The following is a 25,248-nucleotide window of genomic DNA, read 5'->3' on the forward strand; positions in this document are numbered from 1 at the left end:
TACGTTTTATGGCGATGTGAAACACTTTGTTCTAGAATTCGTTTTTTTTTAAATAATATATTATATTGTTGTATGGTGATATATATTTTGCCGACCGAAAGAAGACCATCACTATTGTTATGTAGTAACACTTTGCTTCATTAATTTAATTCTTTTTCGTTATACCCAATATGTATATGTAAATAAATGTTATTCTTTTTTCCCGAAAAGAAGATAGCGGAAATGACAGGGTTGAGTGTAAAAAGCGAGGGGAAGCCTTTGTCCAGTAGTGGGATACTAAATTAGACTAAAAAAACACTTTAATCAGGTTGTGATACAGTTTTAAATTTTAATGTATAAATTAACTATTGGGGAGCAAACAAGTAGGTACATATTACGGTACTAAAGAAACATATGACAGATACACTATTTGTTGCAAAACAAGTAACGACAGTTCCTTCGCAATAAACCGAAGCTTCTTTCACTTTTCCCCGCGAGTCTGTTAATCGAAAACGCAGAATAAAACATGAAAGGATAGTGTGGTAATTACCGACCGAGGCGCTGAATGAAGGCGGCTGAAAGCGTTTGTTTGCGTCTCTTAAACTGCAAAGGCAGTTCAGGTGAACACTTATCTGCGGAAGCGGTGACATTTTATTGGCCATTACCGACCTATAACGACGCCGCCCGAAGCGTCGCGACAAATAAACATTTGCGATTCCTGCTTAAATTGTTGCCAAAACGGTTCGCGCAGGGAATTCCCGCTCTAAATGTGTTACGGTTCGTCGGGCAGAAGCAAATGGAATTTATTTATATTTGGAAATTAATTTCCTTAGTCGTAATAGCGTGTTCCGTTGTGTCCGAAGAATATATCACCAGCTACTAGATAAAACATACAAGTTTGCGCATCACTCATATTCATACTACAGCCTATAGCCTCGAAGGGAATAAATTGGAATAAATTTCGTTTATTTAAGACATATATAAACTTATAAATATATAAATTTATGAACCAAATAAAGTAGCATTCAAACTGGAATTGGGGATCTGGCAGACTTCATCGGCGATGGCGGGATGAACTGGACTCCTTCTTGAATGAGTGACCAGACACAATACTGGACAAATATCAGTGGAGAGATTGGGGGAGGCCTTTACCCGGGACACGACAGGCTCCTAAAAATTTATGTACATTGTACTGCACATTGGGCCTTACGAGCGTATAGAAAAATTCATAACACTTACCTCGCACACGCTGGATTATACCTATTTTATTTAAGTTACTATAATTTAAACTTCAATATACGCCCCAAAACAAGAAATCAGAACAGCGTCTCCCATCGTGTTCCTTTTTAACTATCCATGTGCGTGATTAATTGTTTCTACCCACAATGCCATATCTAATAGACGGTAATCCACATTTCCAATTGACGGAATTAACTGTCCCGTTTCAGAATTTTTGTCGTTTTTGTCAATTTTCACTAATGAGATCAAACAGATGTAAAGAAAACGGTAGCTGAGATAAGCTTCGCTTCGAAATATTTAAATGGACCGGAATAGCGGGTGATAGATAATTAGAAAATTGACACGAGAAAAATAAACGTAAAAGATTTTCTTAGAAATGATTTTGTGTTTTAACAACCGTAGGTAAACTACGAAAGTAAGGTAATACCTATATACACTTAGGAGCAAAACTGTCCCAATAGTAGCATATTAGGAGAAAATGGAGAGGTTGATGTCGATCAAAGGGGAGAGGTACATGGTTAATACATAACATTACTCCTTGAAATTTTCTACAAATCTGCCTAACATATGATGTATTTGGCATTTACGGTTATTTTGTAATTTCGAATCGAAAAGTAGAAAAAAGCACATTTTTATTTTTTCCAATATTTCTAGTTCATCCTATGAAAACTCCAAATAGGAAACCTTACATAATTAAGAAATTTAGCCTCAGTAAAATGAGGTATCGACTGTTTAAATCGTGAACATAGTTTTCTAGTTATGGCAGAATAACAGTCGTCTTTAACATTGAACTAACAGACACTTTCTATGGCTGTTTTTAATGGTACACTTTTGCACCGAACTATAAGGCACCTAAAAGTAAATTCAAAAATATGCCCCATTAAAACAATTTCATGATGATTTTATAGTGGCAGAATTTCTTAATTATATATGGTTCCCTATTTGGAGTTTCCATAGGAGGAAATAAAAATATTGGAAAAAATAAAAATGTGTTTTTTTCTACATTTCGATTGTAATTACAAAATAACCGTAAATGCCAAGTACATCATTTGTTACGCGGATTTGTAGAAAATTTCAAGGAGTACTGTTATGTATTAATCATGTGCCCCTCCCCTTCATCGACATCAACCTCTCCACATTCTCCTAATATGCTACTACTGGGACAGTTTTGCTCCTAAGTGTATAGCTCGGTATTTACTTCGTCTATATTTCTACCGTCTATTGATCGTCATTGTTTTTTTTCTAAAAATCGTTGTTTGTCAATACATGGTTATAAATGGATACAATGTATTATTTAGATAAATAGATGTATGTAAATACATATGTTAAGTATGTATGTATAGGTACTTATAGTAGTGTTCTTTTGATATAGTCATCATGCATATTATGAAAAACAGCTGCTCTTTAAGATGGAAGCCAGCCGCTTTGCACGGTGATAGTAGACACCAAATTAGACGATTTTTTCCGAAGCACCCAAAATTCATCCCTTAGAAGCCGAGGTTGAAAAATTTTTATATCATTTAAAAGAACATCACTTTTTTAAACGTATAAAAATAAAAATGGCGATTATTGTGTTATACCAAAAAGTTTGTTCTCAAACTTTTAGGACGTCCAATTAGATGGGCTAGACGGCCAGACAAAGGCCAATTAATGCTGACTTCGGTTAGGCCCTATTTAGGCCGCAATAATTATTACAATAAAGTATTTAGGGCTGGCTTTGAGCTGTAAAGATGACAAATGTCGAGCATGGACGGCTTTTAAGCGAGTAGCCGCTGTACATGAAAAATATTATTTTCACAATGAAAACACGTAATAACAACATCACTCTGGACTGATAATTAATGGCCTTTGGTTTTGTAATAAGTTTCACGAAATGTACAAAAAATATATGTAATGTTAGCATTAGCACCGTAGTGGATCAGATGACGCATCAAAAGTGTCTACTCTATATTTTATTAACTTAACAAATAGGGATATGACGTTGATATACACATATGTATAATGTAGATGGATTCGGAAGGAATCAACCAATATCATTGGTTGTCTTTTCTGTTGCGCTGGACTTACAACACAAACAGATTCCAGTACCGCAAAAAAATCATTGTAAAAATAAAATGAAAATTAAGTTTGTATTATAACATTATAATTTATAATGTTCCTGATTGATTTCTGCACGTCTCCTCTCATGTTTGCCTCAGTGATATGGCGGCCTTAGACTATACCAATAGTAAATTGTTAATGAAGGGATGGAAGGCACCCATTTCTGTCCAGGTAGTTTGGCGCTCGAACGCAGTAAGAGCGCCAATAGTCCGAGACTAAATTGGTGCTTTTCGGCCGAGTTAAACACTCTACTTTTCATTTTGAATACGATGAAAGTAAACTACATGTGCATTTAAAAAACACGCCTAAGTATTGATTTCAGTAGTGTTTCTTGAAGATACTATAATTTAGGTAAAAATATCGTTATTAATGTAATGGGGAGTTAATTATCAGTATTAAAATTGTAAAACAAATCCATTTCAAACAAAAATTTCAATTGCTTATCGTAAAAAAAAGAAAAAAAAAACGCACTAAGAAAGCACAGTGCTTTAGAGTAGATACGTATCATTTTCTGCACAATTTTTAGACCAACAACGACCCACTTTCTGAGCAAAACATATGAAATAGTTATTTACGATACAAGTGCAGAAAATAGGATAAATTAAAACACGACCGAAGGGAGTGTTTTAAATCGACACGAGTTGCGAATTACCTATTCGCACATGTAAAGTCAGCATCAAAAGTAGCGGATCAAATAACGCTTCATAAGTATCTACCATTCTGTAACAGCTAAACAAAAAGCGATGTGTTTAATATACAACAACTAAGACTGTAAAAGATATACTTTTGAACATGAGTTTTAGAAATATATCTATATTTAGAAAAGTTATCCGGGATGTCAGATACTTTTGGCGCGTTATTTCATCCGCTACTTTTGATGCTGACTGTACAACGTTTTACAGTACATATGGTGCTACTCTCCTACACGGGTGCGGGAATGAGCATTTTCCGTGCATATGTCTAAGCTTTAAAGAGCCATATGTACTGTAAAACGTTGTACGATACACGTGCGTATAGGAAATTCGCAACGAGTGGTGATAAATTAAAACACGACCGAAGGGAGATACATATGTTTCTTTCTTTAAAGTTTCGACATATGTACAGAAAGTGCTCATTCCTACACACGTGCTGGAAAGTAGCACCATATATTATGTACTGTAAATATATTGGTCAATTTACATTTATTCTACTCAAATCCTACTTTACGTTAACCGTAAAGTAACCGTAACTCGTTTATTTTTACTTACAGGCCAATTTAAGTTTTGGTTATAAGCCAGTATTGGAATCAGATCTGATATAAAACTCGAACTTGCCTGTTAGTCACTCGCGGGACATGTTTCAAAGAGCCTAGTCTAAAGCCATGTCTCCATTTAAAACTTTTATTGCCATTTTTAGGGTCCTGTTTTAGGTAAGTACCTGCGTACTAAAAGCTTTGGGCAAATACTAAGAGGTTACAAGTAATGGACATTGTTTCTAACAAATCGAACAGCGGTCCCACTAAGAAGGACAAAGCCAAATTAATCCTACAAGCCGAGTGACGACCGGAGTCGGTGTAAGCTCCGTCTGCGGCTGCTCTTGACCTACATATTATTATACAGGATGAAATCTTAGACGTGATCTGAATTAATAACAATTTTTTTAATGATATTGAAGGCAAACGAGAAGACGAAGCAGCTCATAAAAGAAAGAAAGAAAATGCATTTAATTTACGCCACAACGTAGTACAAAAAAAGAAGGCATGTAGACATTAAAATAAAACATTTGGATGGTAAACAACACCTGCAATTCCAGAGGGGCTGCAAGTATGCTGCCAGCATTTAAGATGGAAGTACGCTCTATTCTGAAGGTTGTATCGGCAATTACTAGCAAATCGAATGAAATAAATGAATGAAAATTAATGATGTAGTGATCCTGCCTATGAAGCCGGTGGTCCTGGGTTAGAATCATTGGGCATTTATTTGTGTGATGAGCACAGATATTTTGTTCCTGAGTCACGAGTGTTTTCTATGTATTTAAGTATTTGTATATTATGTTTCGTTGTCTAAGTACCACAAGCCTTCTTGAGCTTACTGTGGGGCTTAGTTGATTTGTGTGTGAATGTCCTATAATATTTCTTCATTATTTATTTATCTTTTTTATACTAAATCGATGGCAAACAAGCATACGGCCTGCCTGATGGTAAGCAGTCTCCGTAGCGTATGTACGCCTGCAACCCCAGAGGAGTTACATGCGTGTTGCCGACCCTAACACTCCGCACCCTCCTTGAGCTCTGGCAACCTTACTTAGCTACTCATCGGCAGGAACACAAAACTATGAGTAGGGTCAGGGTCTAGTATAATATGGCTGCGGTTTTCTGTAAGATGGAGGTACTTCCCTAGTTGGGCTCTGCTCTAGATCTGGAATGACATCCGCTGTGCTGTTTCCTACCACACAAAGCGAGATGATATGCACAGTACCTCTCTTTTGGACGTAGCCAACTACGTTGCGTTTAGACCAAAAATAAGTAAAAAAGAAGCTAATTCAGTCTTCGATTTTACCCTGTATACCAGCGATAAAACAAGTTTATTAATAATTCATGCTAACAAAAACGTAAATTAACATCCAACAAACATGGTTAACCTCAGTTCAACATTTGCAGACTAAATTAAATTACATCATGCGAGATAAACAAAATGGTTACGTTTTAATAAACTAATTATAGTAAAGCGGTATCTGTAATTCTGTATGCTGGACTCGAACGGCTACTTTACGTAAAAGGCATACAAAATAATAGTGCAGAAGTTCAACTGGACGAAAAATCATCTAAATGAACTAACAGCAAAACGTTTACAAACTGACGGTGGACTATCCGGGTCATTAATAAAACTTTACTATCTTCAGTTTATTATAATGTTCGTTTTATTTTCTTCTTATATAAATACATGACAAAATGACAGGATAAAAAAACGATTAATATAATATATCTAAATGAGGCTTTTCACGCATTTATGAATAATGCCACGTCTTCAAAAATTAGTAATCGTAATTGTCAGGTAAAAGTGTGGGCGATGGAACATGGAAAACTATCTCATAAATTATGATTGAAATATTGAGCTTATATTTAAAAACGAATTCGGTTAAAGTCGCACCAAGCTAACTCAGCAGCGATTTTAATAGCACAGGCTATTCAAGTGTTATTTTAAACGTCGTAAATTATAACGTCTATCTACCTACCTATGTTGTTTAGCTGTAATTTTTGGTGCAAAACAAGTACATACATTCGCTTCCAAAATAATCTAATGTCAGTCAGTGTCACTGCCACGGATGTAAAAAATATCTAATTTCCTCGATGGCTTCGCCGCAAGGCATGATGGAAATATTTGCGACGAATGATCTCTCTTTTTTTCAATGTTATTTGCGAGGCACTTCTTATAGGTATAATAATTATAATAATTCAGCCTATATACGTCCCACTGCTGGGCACAGGCCTCCTCTCACGTGCAAGAGGGCTCGGGCTATAGTCCCCGCGCTAGCCCAATGCGGATTGGGGACTTCACATACACCATTGAATTTCTTCGTAGATGTGTGCAGGTTTCCTCACGATGTTTTCCTTCACCGTAAAAGCTAGTGGTAAATATCAAATGACATTTCGTACATAAGTTCCGAAAAACTCATTGGTACGAGCCAGGATTTGAACCCGCGATCTCCGGATTGAAAGTCGGACGTCACGTCCACTCGGCTACCACCGCGTATCTATATTTTATTTAACACCAACATGTGCTGTGAAAACACTTTTTTCGACTTATGCTATTACCACAAACGCTAGATATTATTGAGATTTAGCTATTTTTTTTGCACGTATGTTCAATGTAGAGAAGACCTATAAGTGTAAGGCCTGAGTGGACACTCGAGTTGGGCGTGCAGCGGGGCGGGGCGTGTGGCGTACATGTTAAACAAATGCAAACGTATAGGAGCGGCCTTAGTGCACGCTGCTCAAATCACTTGTGTGCCTGACGCCACCCTGCACGCCCCGCAGAACGCTCCGCTTCGAGCGTCCACTCAGGTCTTACACTAAAGGAAGAGCTTTTTCGTCGCGTTTGAGTCTTGCGTTTTGTATACATACTCCATCATAGAAGGTCGCAAGAGCAGGAGTGAAAGTCTTCCTCTCTGACTGTGTCTGAGCGAAGTATGTAACAAATACGAGATTTCTTACCTTATGACGTTCTTCATTGCAATAAATGTTATATGCCGGTCTTCTGCACATTGAACTTAGTTCATTATTATTAGTATTACGTACGTAGTTGAACGTCTGCGCTATCAGATCTCATGTGCTACTCACTGGCTCAGTGAATTTGGAAACATTTGTAAGCAAGGGTCCAAACTCGTAGGTATTAAGCTCGCGTCGCAAGAGAACTCAGTTTTCGTAATTAAAGCTGTTAGTGCGACAACACCAACGGTTGATATCCACGCCGAAAACTAATTCTGACCAAAACTAAACTAGTGAAGCTGGCGGTCACACAAATAGAAAGCTGCACGCTATTTATTTATATATTACGTGATTTGCCTATGCCGTGTGTAAATTCCATACAGGCGTAGCATAAATAGGACCTGAGAAGTATATTGAGATAAATTTTGCTTAGAAATACAAATAAAGTATTAACCATACAAAATTATTCGGCCCGCCATGTAAAGCAATACACATGTTACGAGATACAAACTTTTTATAGTAATTTTTAACGCTTGTTGGTAGTTACTATACCTATAAAGCTCGTAAATTGTAATGTCATGTCAGGTTATGTCTTGTAATGTTTGCAGTACATTGTTGCTCGGTAAATTTAAAAAAAATTAAGTACGGGGTCTAAATTAAGTGTAACTTAAAAACCTTCATAATTAATGATTACCTACAGGATAAATTGTATTTCTGGTTTAATTTATTGCCCGTATAGGATTTACACACTGTTTTGTGTTAGACATTATCCATACACACACTTTTTGATCAGATGAATGGTTCATGATCAAACCAGCAGCAGCAGCAGTTGGCAGTGATTTTGACAGCCCAGAGAGTATAAGTGTTATTTTAAACGTCAAGCTTTTATGAAATTATGACGTACATATCACTTGCACAGGCTGGGCCATCAAAATCGCTGCAAACTTAGCTTGGTTTGACTCTAAAATTCCGCGTTATATAAACTTCGTTGCTGCCTTTAGTATGTTGTGCCTCCACCACAGAGTAATTAGACCGAATCAGCTCCAACAAGTCCGGTGCGGTTATTCGAGAGATGGAAAGTTTCACCTCAGTACAGAATACGCCTAACAGCCGTATTTAGTAATGAAAATGGTGTACCCTTGCTTTGTCGACAACCTTTTCATCGAATATTATTTCATCGATAACGATTCATCGAAACTTTAGTACTTACTAGTAATATTGTTTGGCGTTATTTTATTTCAACTACTTATTATTTATTTTTATTTATCTTACTACGTAGAAATACTATTTAACGAATATTACTTAATCGCTGATTTGTTCCAAATATCTTAATTGGCATAACTACAAAACATTTCAATTCATTTCTTCGACGTTTCCAGAAGTGAATTAGGTTAGGTTAGAACTGCGACCCCCAAGAAAACGAACTGTTGCCAGAAGTGGGTTAGGTTAAGTTAGAACTGCGGCCCCCAAGAAAACGAATCATGGCCAGAAAAGCCACACATTACATGTAAAAAAATGAATTAAAAATACCCGAAATGAAAATGCGATGAATTTTATTGAAATAAGTCAACTACCCATTAAAATTACCTATATATTCGATTAAATGTCTGTCGGCAATTCAATGGTAAACCAATGAAAATCCGATGAAATTAAAACATAGCCTTTTTAGGGTTCCGTAGTCAACTAGGAACCCTTATAGTTTCGCCATGTCCGTCTGTCTGTCCGAGACTTTGCTCCGTGGTCGTTAGTGTTAGAAAGCTGAAATTTGCCATGGATATATAAATCAATAAAGCTGACAAAGTCGTACAATAAAATCTAAAAATTGTTTTTTTTAGGGTACCTCCCCTACACGTAAAGTGGGGGTGAACATTTTTTTTTGCTTCAACCCTACAGTGTGGGATATCTTTGGAAAGGTCTTTCAAAACTAATAAGGGTCTTCAACAAACATTTCTTGATAAAGTGAATATATTCGGAGATAATTGCTCCGAAAGAAAAAAGATGTGCCCCCCCCCCCCCTCTAACTTTTGAACCATAGGTCCAAAAAATATGAAAAAAATCTTGGAAGTAGAGCTTAAGAAAGACATTAAATGAAAACTATAGCGGATATGATCAGTTTAGCTGTTTTTGGGTTATCGCAAAAAGTTTCCCCTTCATAGTAAAAAGACGTACACCCACAGTTCATCCCTTGGTTAACAATCTACCATACTTTAAGCTCCAGTTTAGCTTATTGTGACGGAAGAGTAACTACGGAACCCTACTCTGAACATGGCCCGATATGCTCTTGGCCGGTTTTTTAATGTAATGGGCACCTAACGAGCAGACGAGCCGCCTGATGGGAAGCAGTCATCGCCGCCCATTGACATAAGCAACATCGGAGGAGCTACTTGCGTTGCCAACCTTTGAGAACCCTAAATACCTGCTTCTTGAAGAAGCCCATGTCATAGCGCAAGGGAAACACCTCAGGAGGTAGCTCATTCCACAACTTGCACGTTCTGAACAAAAACGAGCGAGATGCCCCCTTGTTCTTGGTTTGCCACGTGTCGAGAAAGTGAGGATGAACTTTCTAAAAGGCATCTAGATGTATAAAATTCTAATTTAGATACTCTTCGATGTGTTTCTCAATAGAGAAATTTTACCAAGAGAAATCAACAAAATGAAGTTACCAATTTCGTCACCACAAGACCGAAATGATTGCAAATAAAACTATAAAGCAACTTTTATAACAAAATAACTGTTGGAAATATTTCATTTCGTAAGATGAAACATATTTTATGTACTAAATTTAGTTACAGAAGTTAAAGCCTTTTGAACTTGATGTGACAACGTAAGAGTTATGGCTCAAAGAAAACATTATTTTTTAAAGCATCCTTGATTTTGAATGGTAGTTAGTAAATATTTATTTTGAGATTAGGTTCTACCGACATTAAAAATACATAAAAGTCCGACTAATAGGTGCCTCGGGAGACCACAGCCCAACAAGTAAGTATGGCGGTGCAAAGGGGCAACGCCGCCAGCATGTTGGGCACCATTCCAGATGTGTGAGGAGGGTGACTTTGGTGAGGTGTTTTATATTTAGTAAACGTGTATAAGTATAGTTGTAAAATATTTACTTATAGTTAGATTATTAATAGTAGTTTATGTAACTGCTACATAATAAGGTAAGGAAAGGCATCAGTCTTGTGCTACGCGCCAAAGCGATCGTACGTGCTTATGCGCCGCTCGAGTCGGGTTAAGAGAGGACAATGACCTCTAACGTGTTGAAGTGCAGTAATTGTAATGTAGTGATAAACGAGCTTCTGGCGTTTATCCAGAATAAAGTCGAGGTGATGAAGGACGACAGTATTGTTAATTTGTGTTCCACTGCGTTCTCGGAGGAGGAAGTAGTCAAAGCAAAAAAGCTGCTGTTTGACTCTATCAAAACAGATGACCGGAACATAGTGCGAAGAAAGCAAAAGTTAAATGGAAATATCCAGGATATGGTTAGCCTTATTAGACGTCTACACCCAGAGCAGATGCCTATTTTTGTCGCGAGAGACCTGCAGAGACTTCCACCTGTAACGTTTGATCACGTCGACTGTACGAGATTGTTAAAAGATGTTATCATTTTACAGAAAGAGATTGATACCATTCGGAGAGAGTATGCGACAAAGATGGAATGTGATTCTTTAAAAAAAGAATTTATACAGTGGAAGGAATCTTCGTTGTTAAATAACTATGATAACGGTGCTCAATTCGAAAACAAAAATCGACGTGGTAGCTATACAAATCGGGTGAGTTTTGTGTTGGATTCACAGGATAGTGGCCCATTAGGAATGTTACATTTATCAAACAAAGAAACGGACGTTGATGAGTCAATAAAGTCAAAGCCGTTAAAATCAAACGAGTTACAAGAACAAAGTAATATGCCATCTCCTTCAGCCGGTATAAAGACTCCGGTAACATGCGAGACACAGAGATCTATCTCAGTACAATACCCGAATGTGTCCGAACGTCAAAGCAACAACAAGCGCGATAGATTCGATACCATAACCGAGGCATCGAACTCGGCCACTAACGCGTTTTCTGACTCACCGGTTGCGCCCGAGTGTGAGGGAGAGGGTCTACGTGAGAAACGCGGGAGCGTACCGATTACTGATACGGTCGCGAACCATGTCGACGCGCCTGCGCAGCGATCATCGCCGAGGCCCGCTTTGGTTAATGCAGCGGAATGTAAACAAACCTATGCTGGTTTAGTGGCGGCGGGAGGTGAGTGGAAATTGAGCGCGCCGGATAGCGAATGGACAGTAATGCAAAGAAACAGGTTGAGAAACAGATTTGTAGGAATGACGGGCAAGGCAGTAACGCATCCGCGTAGTTCATTTAAGGCAGCGGATACTAAGATCCCGCTTTTTATAGATAATGTAGATAAGGATGCATCAATAGCGGATATTAGCCAATACATTTTTGAAAATACCCAAGTTCGCGTCGATCTACAGAAAATAGTTGCACAAAGGCAGAGACCGTATGACTCATACAAGGTGCTTATTCCGCGGCATAAATTCGCCGTTTTTATGAATAAAGACTTATGGCCAGACGGAATAATATTCCGTAAGTTTGTTGATTTTAAAAGTAGAAAGACGAATAGTAACGAATTAAAGTAACTTACATAATTATATTTTATGGCTGTCGAATCTTTAGCAGAATTGACATTAGTTACGTTTAATTGTAAATCCGTGACGAGGTCCGTGGATGGGGTTAGAGAGTTATGTAAGTCTGCCGACGTCATAGCCCTACAGGAGACATGGCTCTTGCCTCACGACGTGGATTATATCGGGAGCATCGATAATAACTTTGAATATACTAGTAAATCGGCCGTGGATACATCAATGGGTATTTTAAGAGGAAGACCTTTCGGCGGCGTATCGCTGATGTACAAGAAGGGTTTGTTTACGTCTGTTAAAGTGATCGAGTGCAGTAGCGTGCGTGTGGCAGCAATCAGTGGTAAGATCGGCCAACGTTCGTTATTAATATTCTCGGTATATATGCCTACCGATGAGTCATCAAACTTGCCCGAGTTTACAGAGTGCATTAGTGAAGTAAGTGCAATTATCGAGTCATTAAATGCGGACTGTGTTTTTATCCTCGGAGACTTTAATGCCCATCCGGGTGAACCATTTTACTCGGAACTTTATGCTTTTTGTACAGAACAGGAGTGGCGGTGCGCCGACCTGGAATGGTTGGGCAGTGATTCAGGTACATACACCTATGTGAGCGAAGCTCACGGTTGTAGGAGGTGGCTGGATCACTGCCTTGTCACTGAAGCGGCGTGGCTGACTGTCACGAACGTGGGGGTAAATTATGACATTTATTGGTCCGATCATTTTCCTGTCTTTGTTAAAACTAAAATGTCCATACATAATGTTAATACGTTTATAACTGAGTGCAATAATAATTTTAGTGAGTATGTGTGGGGCGAGAGAGACTGTGAACAAATAAATTTGTATAATAAAATATGTAATGAAAAATTGAAAGAAATTGACTTTCCTAGCGAATGTATTAAATGCAGTAATAATTTTTGTAATGACATTTCCCATAAAATTGTACTAGATAAGTTATACACGGACATTATTAATTGTTTGCAGATAGCCTCAAAAATGAGTTATAGAACCAAGAAGTGTAAGCGCAAGCAGGTGGTGGGTTGGAATAAGTACGTGAGGGAAGCTCATGCGCGTGCGAGGATGTACTTTCGGCGGTGGCATCTTTTTGGGAAACCAAGGGCAGGGCCTTTTTATGAAGACATGTGTTCTTCTCGGAAGGTTTTCAAGGATAGGCTGAAGTGGTGTCAGGACAATCAGACTCAAATTAAAATGGACATATTAGCTACTCACCACCAAGCCAAAGACTTTGCAAAATTTTGGAAGCACACCAATAAACTGAATCCCAAAGCAGGTGTCCCCGCGGCGGTTGATGGCTTTTGTGAACCGGTCGACATCGCTAATTTGTTCAGAGCTTCCTTCAAGACTGTAAAGCAGGTTCCTGAACAGGTGGATCGGGTGTTCTCTGCTGATGGTCGTCACTCCGATGTACAAGTAAGGTTTTCTTTCAAGGAGGTTGACCACGTCATTAAGTCCATGACCAGAGGGAAGTCCCCGGGGCATGACGGACTCAGTATAGAGCACCTGGTCCATGCGGGTGTACACTTACCTCGAGTGCTCAAACTGTTATTTAACTTGTGTATCAGCCATTGTCATCTTCCGGAGGATCTCATGAAAACGATAGTTGTTCCAATATCAAAAAATAAGACTGGGAACGCCTCAGATAGTTCCAATTATAGGCCAATATCACTGGCAACCACGGTGGCCAAGGTACTTGACGGTTTGCTTGATAACTTACTGGCGAAACACATTAAAACGCAAGATGCGCAGTTTGGTTTCAAACCGGGCCTGTCAACAGAGAGCGCCATTCTTTGTTTCAAGCATACCGTTAAGTATTATGTTGAAGGGAAAACTCCCGTCATTACCTGCTTTTTGGACCTATCAAAGGCGTTCGATACAGTTTCATATGATATATTATGGGATAAGATGGAAAAGAGAACGAGCACTCCGAGGGAAGTGATTAACCTGTTTCGGTATTGGTACGGGCATCAAACCAACCAGGTGAGATGGGCGGGCGCGCACTCGGACGTGTACAGATTGGAGTGCGGGGTGAGGCAGGGTGGACTTACCTCACCGCGCTTATTCAATCTGTACATGGATGAGCTGATTGTTGGACTCAGCAGCACGAATATCGGATGTTCGGTAGGTGGCACCACGGTGAATAACATTAGCTACGCAGATGATATGGTGCTGCTGTGTCCATCAATCAGTGCGCTAGTGAAACTCCTAAAGGTGTGTGAAGATTATGCGGTCGCTCATGGTCTGAGGTACAATACCAGTAAGAGCGAGCTGTTAGTTTTTAAAGCAGGTAACAAGGCCTTTGACGTACTACCACCTGTCAGCTTGTGTGGTATCGCTCTTAAAAGGGTAACGCGCTTTAAGTATCTCGGACACTGGGTGACCGATAATCTCCAGGACGACGTAGATATAGAGAGGGAGCGCAGGGCATTGGCGGTACGTTGTAATATGTTGTCTCGCAGGTTTGCACGATGTAATGGGAATGTCAAAATAACGCTATTTAAAGCGTTTTGCCAGACCTTTTACACGTGCAGTCTGTGGACAAATTATACTAAAAGGGCCCTCAATGCCCTGCGCGTCCAGTATAACAATGGGTTCAGGATGTTGTTGGGACTGCCTCGCTTTTGTAGCGCGTCAGGTATGTTCGCGGAGGCGCGCACTGATTGCTTTGGTGCAATAATACGCAAAAGGACTGCCTCCCTGATGCGTCGCGTGCGGGACAGTTCCAACAGCCTCTTGCGCCTAGTGTTAGAATCGCCTGCTTGCGCCTTCTGGAAACACTGGGAGGGAGTACATATGGGATCCAGAGGCTTGGTGTATAATTTATTATGAGCTAGTATAGTAGTTAACTAACATAGGATTAAGGGAATGTATACTAACACTATGGACATGGTCCGAAATAAAAATAAATTGAATTGAATTGAATTGAATTGAATTAAAATACACGAGTGTGGGTTTAAGGAACGAACGAAGTTAGTTTCTTAAAAGGATCACACGAGTGTTTTAATGCCTAATTATGTACTGTTACATACACTATTTTATCTACACACATATTATAAACTTCTATGATAATATTCACTAACCCAAATTACAACCAACATTGGGTTGTGGGATCGTTGCTCTCTTGGCGGAACTCGCGGATATGTGGTGGCGTCACCGAAATATTTTTATCGCTCATTTTATATGATTTTTTTGCTATAGTTACTTTAAAAACAACAAAACAAATTCATTTTATTCTTAAAACTAATTCAAAAATAAACTGTATGTGAAATGGCGGTAAATGAAAACTTTTTTCACGCATGTCACGCATCCGTAGTTTTTTATTAATTCAGAGACAAACTAAAGTTGGAGAAACAAACTAACATGCGAGATTTGTCAAAATTGTATGCAATTGACATTTCCTTTCGAACAAAAAGGCATCTCCACTGATATTAGAACAGATGTCAAATCGAATTGCTTTTATTGTTCAGATATGTTCCAAATTTGAATGTTATTACCAAATCAATTTTGATGTAGTTATGAAGCAATTACAACACTATCACAGATAATTTGTTGTAAGAAAACAGTACACCATTATTACGCCACAGCTATTATTTACGGATTTCGAAGGCATCATAGAGGGTTTATGATATGTGTGTATTTTAAAATAGATTATTTTATTCCTTTCAAAATAATATTGGTGCTATTGCTAAATTCACCGAGACTTTAAGCTCAGCTTGCTGCATGACTTAGTATCAAAACGTATACGAAATCCATTACTTCCTAGGAACTAATCTGATGACTTTGGAATATCTTTTACGACCAAGTGTAATGCTAATGAGAAACAAATAAATACCTTCGTATATTATCTTGTTAAAGTACACCTAAACTTTAAATAAACGTTTGTAACAGTTACCCGCTCCACAAATCAAGGCGTGCTTTTATGAGCCCGCGGGGGCTCTTCAAAATAAATAACGGTGCAAATAGAACAAACATTGAAACGTACAAAATAAATTTTAATTAGAATCTGGTGTGACGCGCGTTCTTACGCAGCTGTGACAAGCTAAAACGGAGTATATGAGGGTTACCAATTAGAATAAAAATCGTATGAAATATATTAAAACTGGTAAGTCATTTTAAGTCGAAAAGAGCTCGACATTTCGCACACACGTCTGCGTCGCCGTCGGTCGGTCAACGCGTGCTCCCGCAATCCTAGCGGGTCGCGGGTTCAAACCCCGGCTCGTACCTATGAGTTTTTCGGAACTTATGTACGAAATATCATTTGATATTTACCAGTCGCTATTCGGTGAAGGTAAACATCGTGAGGAAACCGAACTAATCCCAACAAGGCCTAGTTTACCCTCTGGGTTGGAAGGTCAGTTGGCATTCGCTTTCGTAAAAACTAGTGCCTACGCCAAATCTTGGGATTAGTTGTCAAGCAGACCCCCGGGCTCCCATAAGCCGTGGCAAAATGCCGGGACAACGCGAGGAAGAAGTGTCTCACGGAAGGTCTGGTATTACAAAAGTATAATTTTAAATAAATATAAAAAATAACAAGAATTCAAAGCAAGTTAGATTTTAATCTTGTGACCTAGACTTTATAAGGAATGTTGTCGCTTTGTTTAGCTGTGAGAAAAAATGTACACAGAAACTCTTTGCAGAAAGCCAGTTCGCATGCGCTGTTGTATGTTTATGTATCCGTTTTCGTGTAATATGTTTGTGCTTTTTAGATTTACAGTGATAGAATATTTATTTATATTTCATTTCTTTATTTATTTATTTTGCATTCAATACAGTACACAGTATAACAGTATAGTACATGAAACCCCTAGGGGTGTGGCAAAAGATAAAAATTAATATTTACAGAATAGTCACTGATTATAGCAGTCAAAAAAGTCAGAGCAAAATATAATACATATTATTGGTCAGCATTAAAAACATGTTCGCTTGTATAGAAACTAGGAATTAAAAAATTACAATATAAAATAAATATAAAATTAATATAGAGAAGTATGGTTTTGAAATATGTCACCAATATTATAATAACAGCCTTTCAGTAGAAACGTTTTGAGGGACTCCTTAAAAACATGGTACTCTCGTATTTCCTTTAATTCGTTTGGTAGCCTATAGTACAAATTTACTGCGTACAGTGTTTAGCCACTTGCAATTTCGGGATAAAATTATTGCAAATATTTTTCTTACGTGTTTCTAAACGAACTTGTCTATCTTCCTCTGTTTCATGCAGTTTTTTAACAAATGATGTAAGAAGTACGTGTACAAACAAACTAGGTATTGTAAGAATTCGTAGGATAACAAAAAGTTCTCTACAAGAAACCCATTGAGGGGTACGTGTCATTGTCCTAATTGCTCTTTTTTGTAAAACAAAAGCTCTATATATATTGTTTCTAAAACCATTTCCCCAGAATCAAATGCTGTATCTCAATTTGGATTCCACTGAAGAGTGATAAACCATTTTGAGATGTTGCACATCTATTTCATCGCTTAAACTCCGAATGGCGTAGCAAGCTGAGCATATACTACTTTCAATATCCTGCAGCTCGTCTTTCCAACTAAGTTGTGAGTCAATGCGTATACCCAAAAACTTAACAACGTGTACTTGATCAATCTGACTACCATTTATTCTTACAGACAAGTTATCTTTTGACTTCGAGTTTGCGTTAAAGAGCATAAGGTGTGGTTTATCCATATTAAGCTTTAAGTTATTTATACTAAACCATGTTTCGAAAACACCAAGCGCATCATTGATTTTTTTATTAAGATCTACCATATTATTATCTGATATTATGTATATATATTCGTAATCAACTCAAAAAGTGCTTTCAAAAGTTAAATTTGTAATATACATAAATACTCTGGATATCGATGAGATAGAACGCCTCTATTTTACTCCTTCAAAACACCGAGGAGAGTATTATCAATATTATGCAGGTTTCATAATAGTACCATTTTGTTATCTACAGAGTGAAATTTTGACCACGTGCCATCACTGCGTAGTAGCCAAATTTTTTTTTCGCCATTTCGGCATTATAGTCTCTTAATAAAAGATGTTCATGTGACCTATGAAGTCACTACGCAGAGTAAAGTTGGTGGTTAAAATTTCACCCTATATTTTTGTTAAATTTACAATGTCACGCTCTCAAAAACCAACTCCAAGGATGATGAGATTGATTTAACTGATGTTTTTTTTGCTGCAGGTATGGAACAGGTATATTTTATTGACCAACTTAATTAAAGAAATTGCATATATAATAGTATTGTTTTAATTCTATCTGACTTGCTCATACATTTGATGAAATAAAATTTCTTTGCATATTTACTTTTATTTTCATTTACGAACTTTTATTTGCAAAAGTCAAGTTAGAATAACAATTGCCACTTTTATCTATTTTGCTTACCTATATTTTAAACATGCTTATTGAATTGAAATCATTTAATTCGGGCACATAACCCATATAGGTAGTGTCAGTACATACAAAACATATTATTTAGCTATCTATATCTATGTTAGTGTACAATACAAAAACAATAAATACCTAAAGCTAATTAAGTAATATTATTTTCATCACACCAACTGGTAAAGGCCCTCTTGATTGTTCAAAATCTAATAAGAAATGTGCATTTTATCCACATGTGGGGCAAAGTAATCAGATGCAAATTTTGAGTTGTTTCCTTATGTTAGCTGGTGAAATTAACTTTTAAATGATGATTTTGAACGATACATTTTTTATTACGTTCACTTGGATTTGATTTGGTATTTCATAGTTGACTCGCTTCGCTCGTGGTTCAATTTTGGAATCTTTCGCTTGCTCGGGTATCACTATTAGCACGAGCAGTTAAACAACAACTTTGCCCTCTTGTAAAACAAATAACTATTATTTCGATAATGCATTGGGTTCATGTAGTTGGTTCCATTCCAACGCCTCATCAATGGGCAATCCACTCTGAGGACAAATATACATACATACAAATGTCGTATACTGGGTTCTGATCTCGCGACGCGCGCCTGCCGACGTAAAATGATGTATTCCGGTTACGCCTCGCGGGACTAATCTCGGTGCTATAAATTATACGTAACATTACGTATATTTGCATCTATAGCATTTTATTCGACTTTGGCGACACTTGAGTATGTGGGGGGATGAATTTCTTGCTAGTGGATGCTCAAATATTTTTATAATGGGTATCGGGATGAGTGAAAACTTGTATGAAAAAGGTTGAAGACTTGTGAGCTTAGAAGTGAACGCCTATGAGCGATGAAAGGATTATTTAGGGTCAGCTAGGGGTGAATATTCATGTTATTTCGTTCTAAATGTTTGTTAGACGAGATATTGAGTATTGTTTATGCAATCCAGCATAACGCTTGCCTAATATACAATTATGTTGTTTTTGTATTTTTGTACTAAATATCCGGCTGTGGAATGAGCTCCCTTCCGAGGTTTTCCCGAGGATCTACAGTATGGGCGGGTTCTTCAAAAAAGGAGTGTACAGGTTTTTAAAGGTTCGGCGACGCGCATGTAACGCCTCTGGAGTTGTAGGCGTCCATAGGCTGCGGTGACGGCTTACCATCAGGTGAACCGTATGCTTGTTTGCCACCATGGATACGGTGGCAAACACAAGTCGGTTAGCCGACTTGGATGACCTGCCCCATAATTACTTAACGTGATTTTTTTTTCTTCTACTTTTTCTTAATCAGAGCTCGATACTGAATGTGATCCGATCGCCGATTGACACTCGCTATTTTTGTTATATCTTGCGTAGTATTTTATAAAATTCGTAACTTCTAGCCCCACCTTCCCTTAATTAATGTAAATCTATGGTCCGGTGACCTCGAGGCCTTTATAAACGTTTAGTTTCATAAAGCTTCTCTTAGTGGCAGTCTATGTAAGGCTACTAGCAGCCTACGAATACGTATTTCGATGTCACATAAACAACATTTCATTGTTAGTTTGCATCTAACTTTGATACTGCCTTTGACTTTGGCAGGGACCAAATTCACAAACGAAATTCATTTGTACCGTGCCACTGCATGGACATTTCTATTTATGCGTGGTATCGCAAGTATGCTGATGTCATATTAATAATCCATGATGTGCAAAATCAGGGCTTGGTTTTGTGGCACCGTATTAGTTAAAATTTTGGAATGACGACGTTGACTAATCAAGGTGTCATATATTTTTCTCTACACCAGCTGGTAAAAGCTCTCTTGTTTCTTCAAAAATGGATAAGAAAGTTGCATTTTATCCACATGTTGTGCGGCAATGTAATATAATTTTAAAGCAAATTTTGAGTTGTTTCCTTATGTTAGTTGTTAGAATTGACTTTTATGGTAATGGTAATTTTGAATGATAAATATTTAATAGAGTTCATTTGGATTAGTTTTAGTTTGATTTTGTTTGATATTTTACAGTTAGTATTTTCCTCGTGAAAAATGTTGTTTCACTCGGTGGCAAAATCTGTTCAACCCTCGTGTCTGAAGCTTTCGCAACGATCAAGATTCCATTCGCTACGCTCATGGTTCAACTTTGGAATCTTTCGCTTGCTCGGGTATCAATATTGGCACGAGCGATTAAACAAAAACTTGCTCCAACAATTGTAAGGCAAATAACTATTGTGTTATTTGCCTTACAATTGTTGCTGTTTCGATCGTTATCCTTATTTTATACTAGGTAGGTCAAACAGTTCTCTAACTGTATCACATTATTACCTAAGCAGTTATAATTGGGAGTAAGTCCACGTTGTGTATTTCGAAATACTATAATTTATATTTCACCAAAATCGAGTCGTCCATAACTTTTTATCATCTAATATCTAATTATTGAGTATTCGAACCGGAACATACCCTGTTCTTTGTTCTAATTAAACATACGTTGACATTTCCATGTTTAATGTTAATTTCGTTCGTAGTTCGCTCGCCCCCATTTAACTTTTTGTGTGGCTACCTAATACAACCCCTTTTAGGGTTTTATTTTTTATGATTTAATTTAGTTGTGTTATAGTTTTGACATCTATCTTTTGATGCCTTTAAATTACTTAATTTAAAAAAAACGGCCTTGAATTATAATGTTATTATTTTAAGTTGTAATTGTTAAGTAATAGATAGGCATTAATAATCTTAGTACTGTAATGAACATCAATTAATAAGGGGAAGCCATTTCAACTTGTTATGTTGTTGGCTCATAAATTTATCAACATTATTATCGTGAAAAACAAAGCATTATAAAAAAAACTAGTATACATCTCGCAATTTAAAGAGAAGTGATTGAAACGAAAGTTTATTAAATAAATTTAAGAATGACTAATTTAAAATGATATATGTGCTTTTTACTACGATACAATATTTATACCTAGTTAGATCGCAATTGTATGTTGACATAATCCGAAGACACAAGGCGACGCCCACCAGATTACTCGTATCCAAACGAAAGGGAAATGTACATATTTCTGGGCGACATAAAAAGACAAGAAGTAATGATATTAAACGTTAGGTGGGGTATATTTCTCAGCCTATTGTGTTCGCCGGACAAAGGTCCCTTTTTTCTTGTCCGCATTCACTTCCGACCACCCTTTCAACGTACATTCCCACCCTTTTGTCTATCTTCGCATTGCTCGACGTTTTCGGTTCCTGGTGATATGCAGCGGTACTCGGCATAGTTCCGCTCGCAATCTTTATGACTAGCTCTTGCATTTCTTTGTCCACGTTTCCAAGTTATTGCATAGTTTCACCTAGTATTCAAGTTGAAGCGATCACGGTACGGCAATAAAAAAGAAGTTCTTTTATAAATTTCGCCACGTTCCTCTATATTGCAGCTTCAAGTTTTTATCACAGCATCAAAGAATATCGGGTCATATAAAAATAATTGACGCTTTATAAGCGGAAGAGTTCTGAGAGAGAGCTAATTTTAGCACAATACTGCAGTTGAAGCTAAAAGACGATAAGTTACTAAGAGATTTAGGGATATACGTCATTTTTGGTTGAGACAGTAGCTTGGAAAGTGTCGTATGCGGCAGACGCGCTGAGCAAGTGCTAAGTAGCAATGATAATTAAAGTTAACGACCTTACGGATGTGCTAACTGTTCGGGCCCGCGCCCCTTTATCGCTTACTCAGCAATATTCGTTCCTAGAATGATGCGACCAAGCACAGATCACTTATATACTAGAATACGCATATAAGATGACTCGCCTTCACTTTTCTTGCTGATCAAAAGCCAAATCCCACTGCTTGCATCCCGGCTCCGCATACGTGAAATAGTGCATTTTGCATATAGCTTTAATGAATGCGTAGAAAACTACGCATTCATTAAAGCTATATACATTGCGATGTACATTACGAATAGAATATTAAACAACGTGCCAAAAGTATTAGCTACATTTAATACTTTTACAAGTAGATATACTTGTGTACAGTTCGCGTACAAAAGCATCTGTATCTCTTTTTGTACAGCTAATAGAGAATCGTAGATACTTTCGACGCGTAGTATCATCCACTACTATGGACGCAAACTATACCGACAGACCCGCGGTCGGAGTCATACTGTATTACGCATGCGGTTTCATCTGATCTTCATTATAAGAGAGCGCGACTGCTTATTTCAGTAGCTTTTATGACATCGTATACACGAAAATTAAAATTATTTACAAAAAACGTTTATTTTAGGTTCAAAAGAATGGGTTTCAATGAGGTTGTGTAACTCAACTCAGCAAGTGATATATGTGACTGTTTGGTGACAGTGCGTTTCGTATTTGCTTTATAATCTTGTCTATAGGAGGAAGTCAATGTTTCCAAATTAAGAAGTAACGCTAATTCCGTTACGCTCACGGAGTTAGGCAGTTGATTGTCAAAATTATAAAGCAATCAGCGGGCAATTTGCTTTTGGGCGCTAGGGGTGAAATTGGATTATGAATGAACTCATGGAAATAAAAATAGCTTGTAGCTGGAAACTGGCAGTTTGCTATTAGAATCAATAATAGAAATTTGATTTGATTTGACACTTCAAATAAGTGAGTTGTACAGTCAGCATCAAAAGTAGCGGATCAAACAACGCTTCAAAAGTTTCTACCATTCTGGACCAGCTTAACAAAAAGTGATGGTTCTATATGTAGTTGTAGAACAATTTAGACTCTAAAAGATATACATCTGGATGTGAATTTTACAGATTTACGTACATTTAGAAAATTTATTCGGAATATCAGATACTTTTGGCGCGTTGTTTCATCCGCTACTTTTGATGCTGACTGTACATTGTATGCACGAACAAATATATATTTATCATCATTACATACTCATAAGTGCCACTGTTTATTATTTTACAAAATAAAAATGGATAACAATGTGCAGCATGTATAGTTTGACAAATAATACGTTAAAAGTTGTACAAACTTATACATATGTAGTAGTTATGATGATTTTCTTTTCACATTTTTATCTTAAAACTAAAAAGACCGCATAATTTAATAGATTTGCCTTCTGTTTTTTCCTAGTGCCAGAACGCAAACATTATTTATTCATAACTAAATAAGCTCTAGCAGTCTAGGTCAAAATAAACGATACTGGAATTCAATTAGTTTGTTCCTCGACTTAAGTAAGCGATGAAAAATATAAGAACAGTATAAAATTCTGAGAAGATTCTTCGACTAGAGACAACGCATATATTTGTGAAAGCTGACGGAAGTTCTTGGAAAACGTGAGAGTAAACACAAAATTAATGAGAGTACGCAGATATTTAAATAATGTGCTCCTCTGACCACTTGGTTTCGTATTCATTAATCTCGTTAAGGAATAATGAAATGAACGTGATCGTGAATATCGTGATTGCTCTCAATTTCCCTGGGTCGTTGGAAGTTAAAAATTATCTTGATGTTTTATTATATTCACTGCCTCCTTTTAGGGAGAAGTATACTGGTTTCTATTAAAAGTACACTTAAGTACACGAAAGTACAATATGTTTATAAATATTTCGTGAAAATTCGCACAGGTCCACCCACCATCCTGACGCTCACCGAAAACTGATTTCTAATAAAGGAGCTTAAAATCTAGAAACAAAATATCAATATTTTTACAGGAAAGTATAGTACAAGTCAAATCCATTAACAGTTAGCATCGGCAGGGCAGATGGTGGGAAAATCTTGACGTTTTTCGATGGATTGGCGAAATATCTCCCTATACGGATTTGATGGATACATATCAGTTGGAGCATAATTCCGGTATTCCAATCGCGCGGTGTAAAACAGACGCTTAACAGCATTCATCATACGCTAACTGGAGACATGTGTCAATAAGGAAGCTAATAAATTGATAATTGGTTAATTATTACGCGTGAGGAAGAGGGTGCGGGCACCGGCTGACTAGTGAGCGATGCGCCTTGCCGAGAGTGAGAACCCAGGTCTCAGTAAGACTTTTTTCCCTTCGGGATGGATAACGGTCATATCTACGGTTTGTGCCTTCGGCTTGGCCTTTCATAGAACTGTTTATTTCCTACCAGCGACCCCAGAGTACTATGACCTATATAACGTTGATAGGTTATATTTTGAGAGATAACAAAAGCAATAAAAGGTCCGTTAATAATGCAGGCCAAGTTAAACTAATACTCACATACGACGTCTAGTTTGAACGAGTCCTCTATACTCTGCCCCGGCAACGCGCTGTTGTCCGCCTGGCACTTGAGCTGCGACCCGTCATCTTCGGGCAGCGGCATGAACTCTATCGTGCTGCTCACCCACGTCTCGTTTTGGGCTTCTACTTTCTAAAAACAAACATAAATAGTATCTTTAATGAAGTGGATGTCAGATTTCACTTGTTTATACATTATAAAAAATAAGACGCATATCAGAGCCGTTGGAACTTGGTCTCTCAGCGACCAAAACATAGGCAACTGAGGCCAGGAGACCAAGCCGTGCACAATCATCACTAAACTATGTTTTTTCCTTCACAACTATGTTCGAGAGAGAGAGAAATTTGCTGTCACGGCAGTTACTCGCAGTGTGAACGCTTCCATTTAAACTAGGGCTCGCGGTCGTGTCCGTGATTCGTGAACCCGTAGCCGTGCGCCCGGTTTCGTGTTTCACGGCAACGGTTTTATGGTCCGTTCCGCACG

General features: G+C 37.7%; 1 protein-coding gene across 2 annotated transcripts in view; it reads right to left on the reverse strand.

The window, feature by feature from the left end:
* The window catches only part of LOC133528226 (hemicentin-1-like), a 189,280-nt gene that overhangs the window by 40,581 nt on the left and 123,451 nt on the right, over positions 1 to 25,248 (reverse strand). For both annotated transcript variants that reach the window (XM_061865505.1, XM_061865504.1), the window contains exon 8: positions 24,747 to 24,897. In XM_061865505.1, coding sequence (XP_061721489.1) covers positions 24,747 to 24,897 — 151 coding nt within the window. The remainder of the gene's footprint in view (positions 1 to 24,746; positions 24,898 to 25,248) is intronic.

Source organism: Cydia pomonella, chromosome 19 (assembly GCF_033807575.1).
Source record: "Cydia pomonella isolate Wapato2018A chromosome 19, ilCydPomo1, whole genome shotgun sequence".
Classification (NCBI taxonomy): domain Eukaryota; kingdom Metazoa; phylum Arthropoda; class Insecta; order Lepidoptera; family Tortricidae; genus Cydia; species Cydia pomonella.